Source organism: Ailuropoda melanoleuca, chromosome 16 (assembly GCF_002007445.2).
Source record: "Ailuropoda melanoleuca isolate Jingjing chromosome 16, ASM200744v2, whole genome shotgun sequence".
NCBI classification, from domain to species: domain Eukaryota; kingdom Metazoa; phylum Chordata; class Mammalia; order Carnivora; family Ursidae; genus Ailuropoda; species Ailuropoda melanoleuca.
The window spans coordinates 79,141,499-79,154,377 of record NC_048233.1 but is presented as its reverse complement, the minus strand read 5'-3'; the positions used below and the strand labels follow the sequence as shown (position 1 = coordinate 79,154,377).

Sequence of the window (12,879 nt, the reverse complement as noted above, 5' to 3'; positions counted from 1 at the left end):
CGCCCCCCACGTGCTCCCTGAGCTCCCAGTCTCTGTCTGGATCCAGTGAATACACCGGGATTCCGGAGTTCGTGAGAAGTCTGGTGGCGCATGCTCCCGGCTCACGGTCTCAGTCTGCTGTCTCAAGGGTGCAGGTCCGCGGTCTGCCCGCTCCCCCGTGCAGGTGGCTACTGCTTCCCGGCGCCGGACACAGTGGCTCCCTCCCCCTTCCGTTTATCTTCCGATATCTGCGCGTGGTTTCACGGCTGCCCGCCTCATACCTCAATACTTAGCACTGGAGATGTTCATTTGTAGATATCCAGATGTATCTTCCTGCGTCTCAGGCTGATTCCGTGGATGTTCAGGCTGGTCTGGTACCTATCCAGCTCGACTCAGGGGACCGGCTGAAAAGCGGGTCCCCTACTCCTCCACCATCTTAACTCCCCCTCTCATCACCTCTGTTTTAAACTGACGCACAAACAGTCTATGGTTTGCCCACGGTCACCAGCTAGCAAGTGGAAATGCCAGGATTTGAATGCAGACAAGTCACCCAGACACCATGTTCTTCACCATCACAATACGCTGCCTCTGGAAACACTTGTGTTGTTTTCAAATCATCTTTAAAAATTGCTATAAGAATCTTGTAATGCAGTCAAAGTAAGAAACAATGCCCACTTAATTTTTTCATATGAAGAACTGAAAGCCCAGGAACATTTATGTTGCTTTTCTTTTTTTTTTATAGTAATATTTTTTTATTATATTATGTTAGTCACCATACAGTACATCCCTGGTTTCTGATGTAAAGTTCGATGATTCATTAGTTGTGTATAACACCCAGTGCTCCATGCAATACATGCCCTCCTTACTACCCATAACCAGCCTATCCCATTCCCCCGCCCCCCTCCCCTCTGAAGCCCTCAGTTTGTTTCTCAGAGTCCATAGTCTCTCACGCGTCATTCCCCCTTCTGATTACTTCCCCTTCATTCTTCCCTTCCTTCTCCTACCGATCTTCCTAGTTCTTATGTTCCATAGATGAGAGAAACCATATGATAATTCCTTTCTCTGCTTGACTTATTTCACTTAGCATTATCTCCTCCAGTGCCGGCCATGTTGCAGCAAATGTTGAGAACTCGTTCTTTTTGATAGCTGAGTAATATTCCATGGTATATATGGGCCACATCTTCTTAATCCAGTCGTCTGCTGAAGGGCAGGAACATTTATGTTGCTTTTCTAAGGTGATAGAATGAGGATCACTGAAACCTTCAACCCACATAAAAATAAGCAATAGCCATTTTGAAGATAACTGAGTGGTAATTCAGAATATCTCAATGGGTTCAGGAACTGACAAGTATGGGTGTACCCTTATACATTGGAAGATGGAGGTTGAAAGATGCCAGTCTCTGGGTTACTGGGAACCCTGTGCTGGTAATGGTGTCATGGTGAGCTCATGTCATTTGGGTGAATTGGGTGAGCTCTGAGTCATTTTCCATGCATAAGTAATTTACCCATTTTACCTTCTGGTTTTGACAGGTGAACCATAATTTCGAATCTATGGAGAACAGCACTGAGGTGAATGAGTTTAGGCTCTTGGGACTGACTGACAGCCCAGAACTGCAAGTCCCTCTCTTCATAACGTTCATCTCCATTTATCTCACTACTCTCATCGGAAATCTTGGGATGATCATGTTGGTTCTGTCGGACTCTCGTCTCCACACTCCCATGTATATTTTCCTCAGTAACCTCTCTCTGGTGGACTGTGCTTACTCCTCGGCTGTTACTCCCAAGGTCATGGCTGGGTTTCTCACAGGGGATAAAGTCATCTCCTATGGTGGATGTGTTGCTCAGATGTTCTTCTTTGTGGCTTTTGCCAGTGTAGACTGTTTCCTGCTAGCTGCCATGGCTTATGATCGGCATGCAGCAGTATGTAAGCCCTTACATTATACCACCACTGTGACCGCCAGCTTGTGTGCTCAAATGGCAGTAAGCTGCTATGTCTGGGGCTTTGTTGAATCTGCCATCCATACTGGATTCACCTTCTGCCTCTCCTTCTGCCATTCCAATGTGGTCCATCATTTTTTCTGTGATATCCCCCCAGTTCTGGCTCTTTCCTGCTCTGATATCTATATAAATGAGATTGTGCTGTTTATCTTAGCAGCTTTCAATGTCTGTTTTGCCCTTATAGTTATCTTGACCTCCTATCTGTTCATCTTCATTGCCATCCTGAGGATGCGCTCAGCGGATGGAAGGAAGAAAGCCTTCTCCACCTGTGCCTCACACCTCACTGCCGTAACCATCTTCTATGGGACTGTCATGTTCATGTACTTACAATCCAGTTCTAGTCATTCTATGGACAATGACCAAATGGCATCTGTGTTCTATACAATAATAGTCCCCATGTTGAACCCTATTGTCTATAGTCTAAGGAATAAAGAGGTGAATAATGCTTTCAGGAAAGCCACTAAGAAGCTGAAGATTCTATTCAGCCCATAGATCAATTGGAGAGATTATAAAAGCCATATAGTCAATCAGTTGTCTATTGTGTAGCAAAATATCACAATGCCTAAAACAACAGTGTATTATTTCTCATAATTCTGTGGTTGGTGGGGTAGTTCCTTGGCTGCTTTCATATGGGCTCACTCACGAGGTTGCATATCTTCTGCATGGTCAGCTGGGCTGAAAGGTTCATGTTTCTAACTCACGTTTCTACTCACATTTCTAATTGTTGATTCCAGTTATTGTCCATCTCTTCTCCACATGCTCTTTCATCCTCCAAAGGAGGGACCAGCTTTCTTAAATAATATCTTCAGTGTGAAAGTAAAACAGAATGGTTTCTTGAAGTCCAGACTCCTAACTTACACATTTTCTCTACCACATTGTACTAATCAATGGGTCAAAGGGTTGGCCCCAATCGAGCATGAAGAAAGATTCTGCCACTTGAGGAAAAAAGCTGTAAAGAATTTGTGCCCATAGTTAATCTACCACAATTAAAAATTAGGTTAAACTGCTGTAACAAAGAAAGCCAAAATGCAGTGGCTTAAACACCATAGCAATTTATTCTCAAACAGTGGAAGCTAATGTAGCAACATGGAAATGAACTATCTGGACAGTTGGTGTGTCTTGGTCATTTGGGGCCAGATTCAGTCCACCCAACCTCTCTCTGCCATTGTCTAGGGTGTTGAGTGTTGAGTCTATCCTCATCATAACTCTTCTATCTGGAGGAAAGGAGGAAGAGATGAGTTGAAGGAAAAATAATGTCTCTTCAAGAAAGTGATACAGTCACTATTCACGTGATTTCTGAGTACATTCCATTGGCAAAGATTCAGTCATAAGGCCACAGAAACGACCTGCAAAATCACCTTCAAAATTTAAACTCTGTCTAAAAGACAGTGTGCTTAGCTGAAATCTCAATACTCCAGAAGAAAAAAAAATAATGTTTCTTTGAGGAAAATCAGCATTCCACCACACAATTTGTACCTGAATCTGAACGTCTAGTTTTATCTCCAAAACTGGGTCACTAGCTTGTTTTTGCCCTAGTGGAACCTCTTTTCCAAGACCTCACATTATTTCTTTAAGATCTCCTTCCTCCACCACACTGTCTAAAATAGCTTTTTATCTCTTATCCACTCTTATCTTCTTCACAGATTTAAATAAATCTCTGAAATTATATTTTATTTGTTTGTTTATTTTTTCTTTCCCCCAAATCATATGTAATAATATATTCTTTCAAGTTGGCCAGATTGTTTTTAATGTATTTGGAATAGTAAAATGATGTGATTTGCTGATGTATTTGATGTAGAGCATGAGAAAAAAATGGTAACCTTGTTGCCTAAGCAACTAGAAGGATAAGATGACTACTATGTGAGGTGTGGAAGGTATAATAGCAGGAGGTTTGGGGGAGAAGAGACCAGGAGTTTCACTTGGAGCATACAAAGCTTGAGATACCTTTCAGATACCACCAGGAAAGGTTTAGCACTGAAATGGAGGTATAAATTTGGAGTTTCACCATGTAGATGGTATTTAAGCCACAAGAATGAGAACATAGGTAAGAGAACATAGATAGAGAGAAGTGAAGTATTTCAAGGACCGAGACCTGGACTTACTCAATAAAGTTCATAGAGATGAGTCACCAGCGAAGGTGAGTGGTATACCTGAAAACTAAGTGATGAGAAATGTGTCAAGAGGGAATGGATGTGTCGGAGCTGCTGGTAGGTTAAGCAATATCAAGACTAAGAGTGAACAATAAGCCATAGTGATATGGAGTTGGTGGATGACTTTGAGTAGTTTGGGTTGGATGGTGGGGGCACAAATCTCATTAAATGTATACTCTACAATCTAGTTCATGATTATTCTTTGCTTTACATTGTTTCTAAGTATTTTCCCAACCTGCATGGTAGAATAAATATATGTCGTCTTTCCCCAGCGGAGCTAGGGAGATAGGGCTTTGAGACTTCCAACTTTGAGAAGAGAGAGGAACAGAGCTTAACAAAATGATGGGAAGCCAAGGTTTTAGGAGATGGCTGATAAGAGCTGTTTTGGCAGCAGGTGATGCTTCATGAATCTGAGGGTCAGTTACACAGAACACCTACTTTGTAGCAATCCACCATTCTGGGCTTCACTTCCGCTCCATTTTGTTGGAGTACAAGATTATGGTGTAACTGGTTCTTTGGAAGAATGAAGGAGAGGGAGTGGTTTACGTCACCCTGAGGAAAAGCAGTGTAGAGACAGGAAAAGAAGAGGCACAGGAGGTGGTGTGGTGCTTGAAGTCATGAATAAGTAAGACAAAGGCAGGGATTTGGAACAGGAACAGAGAGACAAAAAGAAAGCTTAAAAACACACGATCTCTACTCAAAGACACCTCAACACCATTTAGGAAGGTACTCAGCCTCCTGTAGCTAGTTGCTATTTAATTTACCAGTTAAAGGAAAGAAAACTGGAGGATTCGGGTTCATATGAGTTACAACTGAGAGTGAGATGGGCTCTTTGGAGAAAGAGCTGATTATCAGGTTGGGACAGGAATAGCACAAGAGGAACCTAGAGCATCCTGTAGTCCAGGCAGTAAGGAGGAGCCCAGAAAACAAGAGGGTTGGGTGTATCAAAGGGAAACAAGAGTAAAACTGTAAGTGCTCCCAATGGCCAAAGATGCAACAATTTGAACAATAGAATAAATAACATAGGACTACATTGTACCCCAAAGCATAAAGCACATGTATGTACGTCCATGCTGATAAGTAAGAATCTAAGTAAATAAATAAACAAATCTTTCTTATAGAAAAACTCTAAATAATATATTTAGCCTTCTCCTAGGAAGTGGAATGTAGTCCCTTCCACCAGAGTGTGGCCTGAACTTAATTTCTTTTTCTTTTTTTTTTTTTTTTAAAGATTTTGTTTATTTATTCGACAGAGATAGAGACAGCCAGAGAGAGAGGGAACACAAGCAGGGGGAGTGGGAGAGGAACAAGCAGGCCCACAGCAGAGGAGCCTGACGCGGGGCTCGATCCCACAACGCGGGGATCACGCCCCGAGCCAAAGGCAGACGCCCAACCGCTGTGCCACCCAGGCGCCCCTGAACTTAATTTCTAAAATATACAGCATGCAGGGGGGGAAAGCAGCATTACCTTGAAGCACCTGGCAAACATATCTGGTTTAGGTGATTACGGTTAAGATCCCCAGTGACAAGTCATGTTGGTAATATGTGTCCCCCGATCAGACATGATATGAACAGCACTTCTCACTCTCTCTCAACACCTAAACCTCTGTGTAACCATGACCAACAAAATCAGACAATGGTAAACTGAAAGACCTTCTCCCTGAACAGTAGCCCTGAAAGATATTAGGGTAGTGAAAATCCAGGAAAGACCGAGACGCTGTCACAGATCAGAGGAGACTAAGGAGACAGGACAATATATTCAGGGTTGGATCCTGGATTAGACCTTGTAAGAGGAAAATGACATTAGTTGAAAAATAATAATCTGCATGAATTCTTGAAGTTTAGAAAATAATAATGTATCAGTGCTGGTTTCTTAGTTTTGACTAGTGCATTATGATAAAGTAAGATGTTAACACTAGAGGAAGCTGGGTGAGAGATATGCAGGACTTGTTTATAATATCTCAGAAAATATTTTGAAAATCTAAAATCATTTTCAAAATTAAAGATACATTACATGGTGCTCACCAGTCCCTCCAACCTCAAGAGAGTTCAGCAACTCCCCAGGTTTTTGTGGGAGGTACAGGTTTGGCTCTCTTATATGATAATGGCTCCTTTAAAAGGAGGTTTTTGTTTTTGTTTTTGTTTTTTTTTCCCTGTGCCCAGGCATGCAGGGCTGATGTGTGCTCAGGTCCCACTGAGGGATAGGCCTCTGTGGCATCAGGACCCTCCTCCCTTCTGTGCTCTCATCAGGGAGGAGGAGTGTGAATTTTTGCACTCAGCAGCCCTCTGACCAAGAGTTCTGGCAGCTCCCCTGCTTTGGCAGGGAGCTACAGCTAAAACTTTTATATTCTAGTTGCTCTTTTAAACCATGTCTGTTTTTTATGCCCCAGAGCTAATAAATCTGCTCCTGGTCCTTGAGGGCTCTCCTCCCCTGCTCCCCACTGCAGTTTGAAGCATTGGGAGTGGAGGCTTCCTTATTTACCATATGATCCGATAATTCCTCTACTGGTTATTCACCCAAATAAATGAAAATATTATCCAGCCATCAAAAAGAACAATTTCTCAACATTTGCAGCAACGTGGACGGGACTGGAGGAGATAATGCTAAGAGAAATAAGTCAAGCAGAGAAAGACAATTATCATATGGTTTCACTCATTTATGGAACATAAGAACTAGGAAGATTGGTAGGAGAAGAAAGGGATAAAGAAGGGGGGTAATCAGAAGGGGGAATGAAGCCTGAGAGACTATGGACTCTGAGAAGCAAACTGAGGGCTTCAGAGGGGAAGGGGGTGGGGGAATGGGATAGGCTGGTGATGGGTAGTAAGGAGGGCACATATTGCATGGTGCACCAGGCGTTATACACAACTAATGAATCATGGAACACGACATCAAAAACTAAGGATGTACTGTATGGTGACTAACATAACATAATAAAAAATTAAAAAAAAAGAAATCAAACATAAAAGATCACATATCATATAATTCTATTTACATGACCTATCCATAATAGGAGAATCCACAGAGGTTGAAGGCAGACTTGGTTCCCAGGGGCAGAGGGCCTTAAAGGTGCAGGATCTTTGTAAGTGAAAAAATCTTTTGGAATGAAATAGATGCGATGGTTGCAGAACATTGTGAATGTGCCAAACACTAGTGAGTTGCACACTTTATTTTTTTATTTGTTATTGAATTAAATTGAACTCAATTTGAATTGATTTTGTTATGTTAATCTCACATAAATTAAAAAAGGAGAGGCAGAGGGAAATTAGACAGGCAAAAGGAGGGGAAAATGCCCGATGAGGGACTCCTTTCCGGAATGCTGTGATCACACCCTAATCCGAAGACAGGCACTTAATGACTGCACCACTCAGGTGCCATGGGTTGTGGGCTTCTTGATTTTTCAGCCTGCCTTCTGGGGGAGGGGCCTGCCGCACTGGTACTCAGGAAACCCTGTTTGGGTAGAGTCTCTGTGTCCCCTGTGAGGGGGATGGGGATGGGCACCCTGTGAGCCGGTATTTCCGGGCTTTTGTTCTCTGGCGGCTTTCCCTGGTGGTCTGCTGTGCCTCTTCTGAGAGTCAGAGCAGCAGCCGCCGAAATTCAGCCTCTGTCTCAGAACAGAGGGACCTCGGATCGTTCTCCACTGATGTTCTGGCCACTTTAACTCTGTTTCTGTTGGTGCTGCTCAACCCTGCAGCATCCCGGGCTGTGCGCCCCACACCCGGCATCCCAGCCCTCACTTCCAGGGCCAGCGCATCTCTGTCCTTTGTGTTTCCAACCCTGCCAGCCGCCAGTCACCAGCCGCCCCGCGCGGGCTCCCCGAGCTCCCCGTCTCAGTCTGGTGTCTCACGGTTGCTGACCGTGAGTCTGCCTGCTCCCCCGTGTAGGTTGGCCCTCCAGCCGCCAGTTGCCAGCCACCCCGCTCACGCTCCCGGAGCTCCTGGTCTCAGCCTGGATCCAGTGAGCACACCGGAGCTCCGGAGCTCCGTGAGATGCTTGGTGGTGCACGCTCCCGGCTCACGGTCTCAGTCTGCTGTTTCGAGGGTGTGGGTCCGTGGTCTGCCCGCTCCCCGGTGTAGGTGGCCCGCCAGCCGCCAGCTGCCCCGTGCACAATCCCGTGGCTCCCGGTCTCAGTCTGGACCCAGTGAGCACACCGGAGTTCCGGAGTTCCGTGAGATGTTTGGTAGCGCGCACGCCCCCGGCTCACGGTCTCAGTCTGCTGTCTCAAGCGTGCGGGTCCGCGGTCCATCCGCTCCCCTGTGCAGGTGGCTACCACTTCCCAGCGCCCTGACATGGTGGCTCCCTCCCCCTTCTGTTTAGCTTCCGATATCTGTGCGCGGTTTCACACCTCCCCGCTTCGTACCTCAATACTCAGCGCTGGAGATGTTCATTTGTAGAGATCCAGATGTATCTTCCTGCATCTCAGGCTGATTCCGTGGATGTTCCTGCTGGTCTGGTACCTATCCAGCTCAACTCAGGGGACCAGCTGAGAAAAGGGTCCCCTACTCCTCCGCCATCTTAACTCCTCCCCACAGAAGGCTATTCTTGTATGGATAAGTTATCGATAAATTGTGTTGCCATTCCCATGCTTAGTAGTGGAGAATGTTCAAAAATGTTATTATGGTGATAATAAAATAATGCTTATGCATTTCAATTTCTGTGCAATTTTTCTTTATTGATCATTCTGTTCTCTTCTTGTTGCCGTAGGGTATCTTGTGATTCTCAGATCACATCCATGAAGAATAACACAGAGGTGACTGATTTCATCCTGCTGGGACTAACCACTGCCCCGGAACTGCAGGGTCCTCTCTTTATAATGTTCGCCCTCATCTACCTCATCACGCTGCTTGGGAACCTGGGGATGATCACGCTGATCCTGCTGGACTCCCGTCTGCACACCCCCATGTACTTCTTCCTCAGTACCTGTCTCTGGTAGACTTTTGTTACTCCTCAACAGTCACTCCCAAGGTCATGGCTGGGTTCCTAATGGGAGACAAGATCATCTCCTACAATGCATGTGCTGCCCAGATGTTCTTTTTTGCAGTCTTTGCCACTGTGGAAAATTACCTCTTAGCCTCAATGGCCTATGACCACTACACAGCAGTGTGTAAACCCCTCCATTACACCACCACCATGACGACAGGTGTATGTGCACGTCTTGCCATAGGCTCCTATGCCTGTGGTGTCTTAAATGCCTCTGTAAATGTTGGAGATACCTTCAGCCTCTCTTTCTGTATGTCCAATGTGATTCATCATTTTTTCTGCGATATTCCAGCAGTCATGGCTCTCTCTTGTTCTGATAAACACATCAGTGAGCTGATTCTTGTCTTTATCTCAGGCTTTAATGTCTTTTTTGCACTTTGTGTTATCTTTATTTCTTATCTGTTCATATCTACAATTTTGAAGATACGGTCAGGTGAGGGATACCAAAAGGCTCTATCTACCTGTGCTTCTCACCTTGTTGCAGTTTCCATATTTTATGGGACAGTTGTCGTCATGTACTTACAGCCAAGTTCCCATCATTCCATGGACACAGACAAAATCGCATCTGTGTTCTATACTATGGTCATCCCCATGCTGAACCCTGTGGTCTACAGCTTGAGGAACAAAGAGGTCAAAAATGCATTCAAGAAGGTTGTTGAGAAGGCAAAATATTCTCTAGGTGTAGTCTGTGAATGATGTAGGCCCAGAGAAATTATTTCACCCCAATCAGATCTACTTCACGCCAGAAATCACATGTTAATGGACATTTGGGATATTAGAAAAAAAATTTTTCTAATATTCTTTATTTTTTAGTTGAGGAATAGCTCCAATCATCTCAAGTGCAGAAAAAATATAATAATTGTTTTTAATGAAGTTTATTTAAGGAAGTATGTGCTTTTGCTGGCACAGTCCATCCAGAGCTAAATAATGATAGCGGCTCAATAGATTAACGCTTCAGTCATTACTGAACGAGCTGAAAAAGAAAAAGCATATTCATGTAGCAGTTTCCAAAAGTAAATAATCATATTAAAATAAAAGGAGATGTGATTACATTATTTTTACCTTAATTTTTTGAATACCAATTCTTCACACTTTGTTTTTAAAAATTGCATTAAAAATAATAAGAAGGAGGGCACGTATTGCATGGTGCACTGGGTGTTATACGCAACTAATGAATCATCAAGCTTTACATCGGAAGCCGGGGATGTACTGCATGGTGACTAACATAATATAATAAAAAATCATTAAAAATAATAATAATAATAAGAGTACTTGGCTTTCTTTTGTAATAAATGTTTTGAAATGGTTAATGTCATTTATTACTTTATACTTTAGTAGAGCTACTGTCATCCCACCTCATTCACATTGGTTACTGGCAATGCTGGACAGCCCCCATCTTGCCATGTCCCAGCTTCTTTGTATTTGCTATTTCCACTGTATGGTCTATTTTTATACTTATTTCAGACTGCTGGTTAAATGCAAAGGGATAATTGGGGGAAGAGCATTAAGGAGGGCACTTGATGTAACACTGGGTGTTATACGCAATCGATGAACCACTAAATTCTAGCTCTGAAACTAATTAAAAATTTTTAAAAACAAATGTAAATATCACTCATGAAGTCATCTGGTCTTGGGCTTTTCTTTCTTAGCGAGTTTTTGATTACTGATTCTTACTCATTATTGGTCTGTTCTGATTTTTTTTCATGATTCAGTCTTGGGAGGTTGTATGTTTCTAGGATTTTATCCATTTCTTCTAGGTTGCCCAATTTGTTGGCATATAGTTGTTTATAGCAGTCTTTTATTAGTCTTTGTATTTCTATGACATCAGTTGTAATGCCACTTATAAATTTATTAATTTGAGCCTTTCTTTTTTTTCTTGGTAAGTCTAGCTAAAGGTTTGGCAATTTTGTGTATCTTTTCATAAAACCAACTCTTAGTTTCATAGATTTTTTCTGCGATTTTCCTTTTCTCCATCTTATTATTTCTGCTCCGATCTCTGTTATTTCCTTTCTTCTGCTAACTTTGGGCTTAGCCGATTTTGGTTTTCTAGTTCCTTGAGGTATAAAGTTATGTTGTGTATTTGAAATCTTTTTAAAGTTTCAGTATTCATTGCTTATGAATACTTATCAATACTTTTGCTGCAATCTGTAAGTTTTGGTATGTTGTGTTTTCATCTTCATATTTTCAAGGTATTTTTTAATTTCCCATTTGATTTCATTTTTGACCCATTGAATATTCAGGACTGTGTTGTTTAATTTCTACATTTGTGGGCTTTCCAGTTTCCTCCTGTTATTGACTCCTAGTTTCATGCTATTGTGGTTGGAAAGGATATGTAGTCTGATTTCAATCTTTTTAATTTGCAAAGACTGGTTTGCAACCTAACTTAGTATCTGTGTTGGAGGATGCTTGGTGTGCATGTGAGAAGAATGTATATTCTCTTGCAGTGGGATGTAATGTTTTGTATATGCCCATTAGGTCCATTTGATTAAGCTTAGTTCAAATCCAAAGTTTCTTCATTGATTTTATGTCTTGATATTTGTTCAACACTGAAAGTAGAGTACTAAGTTCCTTTACTATTATTGTATTGAGATTACTCCCTTCAGATTGTTAGTATTTGTTATATTTCCCTAATCTATTTAGGTGCTCTGATGTGGGATGCATATATATCTACAACCATTATATCCTCTCGATGAATTGATGCTTTTATAATATGTTTGGGGCGCCTGGGTTGCAGAGCGGTTAAGCATCTGCCTTCGGCTCAGGGCGTGATCCCGGCGTTATGGGATCGAGCCCCACGTCAGGCTCCTCTGCTATGAGCCTGCTTCTTCCTCTCCCACTCCCCCTGCTTGTGTTCCCTCTCTCGCTGGCTGTCTCTATCTTTGTCTTATAAATAAAATTTAAAAAAAATCTTAAAAAAAAAATCTCACTTCAAATATGTTATCCCATTTTTTCCTGGACTGCAAGGTCTCTGCTGAGAATACCCTGGTGGCATTATGGGGGTTCCCTTGTGTGAGATCATTTTTTTCTCTTGCTGCTTTAAACATCCTCTCTTTGTGATTTTAGTTTGAAAATTTGAGGTGATCTATAGCAGTGGAGGCCAGTGACAGGAATTAGGCCAGCACTGTACAGGTGCACAGCTGGAGAGGCTAGCCCTCAGTGCACTCACAGTTATGCAGGTCAGCTTCAAGGGTCTAGGGTGGCATCTTACTCCCAGCACAGCTGCAGAGGCCTATGTTGGCTGGTAGTACATGTTCCAAGCTTTGGCAAGGAGATGGGACTTTTAGATCTTCCAATCATGAATACAGAATGCCTTTCATTTATGCATGGTAGTTCTTGGATTCTAACAAAATTCTGTAAATTTAGTGTAGAAGTCTAACATCACCTTAGTTAAATTTATTCCTGGGTACTTTATTCATTTGGATGCTGTCGTAAATGGAATTATATTTTAATTTCTATTTTGTATAGTTCACTGCTAACCTTTTTTGTGGATTTTGTAGCCTCTAACTTTGCTGATGTGTTTATTAGCTCTAAACTTTTTTGTGCATCCTTTAGAATTTTGTATAAATGCAATCATGTTATCTGTGAATGGAGATAGTAATTCTTCTTTTTCATTTCAGATGCCTTCTATTTTTTTTCCTAATTGCTCTGGATAGAACATCCAGTACAATTTTGAATAGAAGTGGTAAAATTAATATCCTTTTCTTGTATTTTAACTTAGGAAGGATTCCTGTCTTTCATTTTTGAGTAATATGTTTGGTGTGTTTTTCTTCATAAA

General features: G+C 42.3%; 1 protein-coding gene and 1 pseudogene across 1 annotated transcript; both read left to right on the top strand.

Annotated features, from left to right (window-relative positions):
• Nucleotides 1-1,530: 1,530 nt before the first annotated feature.
• Nucleotides 1,531-2,469, top strand: LOC100480711 (olfactory receptor 5B12). The gene has a single exon (XM_002928232.4). It carries the CDS (start codon nucleotides 1,531-1,533, stop codon nucleotides 2,467-2,469), a length of 939 nt encoding a protein of 312 aa, XP_002928278.2.
• A 6,384-nt stretch (nucleotides 2,470-8,853) lies between these two features.
• Nucleotides 8,854-9,800, top strand: LOC117796612 (annotated as a pseudogene).
• Nucleotides 9,801-12,879: the final 3,079 nt, after the last annotated feature.

Coding starts and splice junctions, on each gene's coding strand:
- LOC100480711 (XM_002928232.4), top strand. CDS start 1,531: ATGGAGAACAGCACTGAGGTGAATGAGTTTAGGCTCTTGGGACTGACT.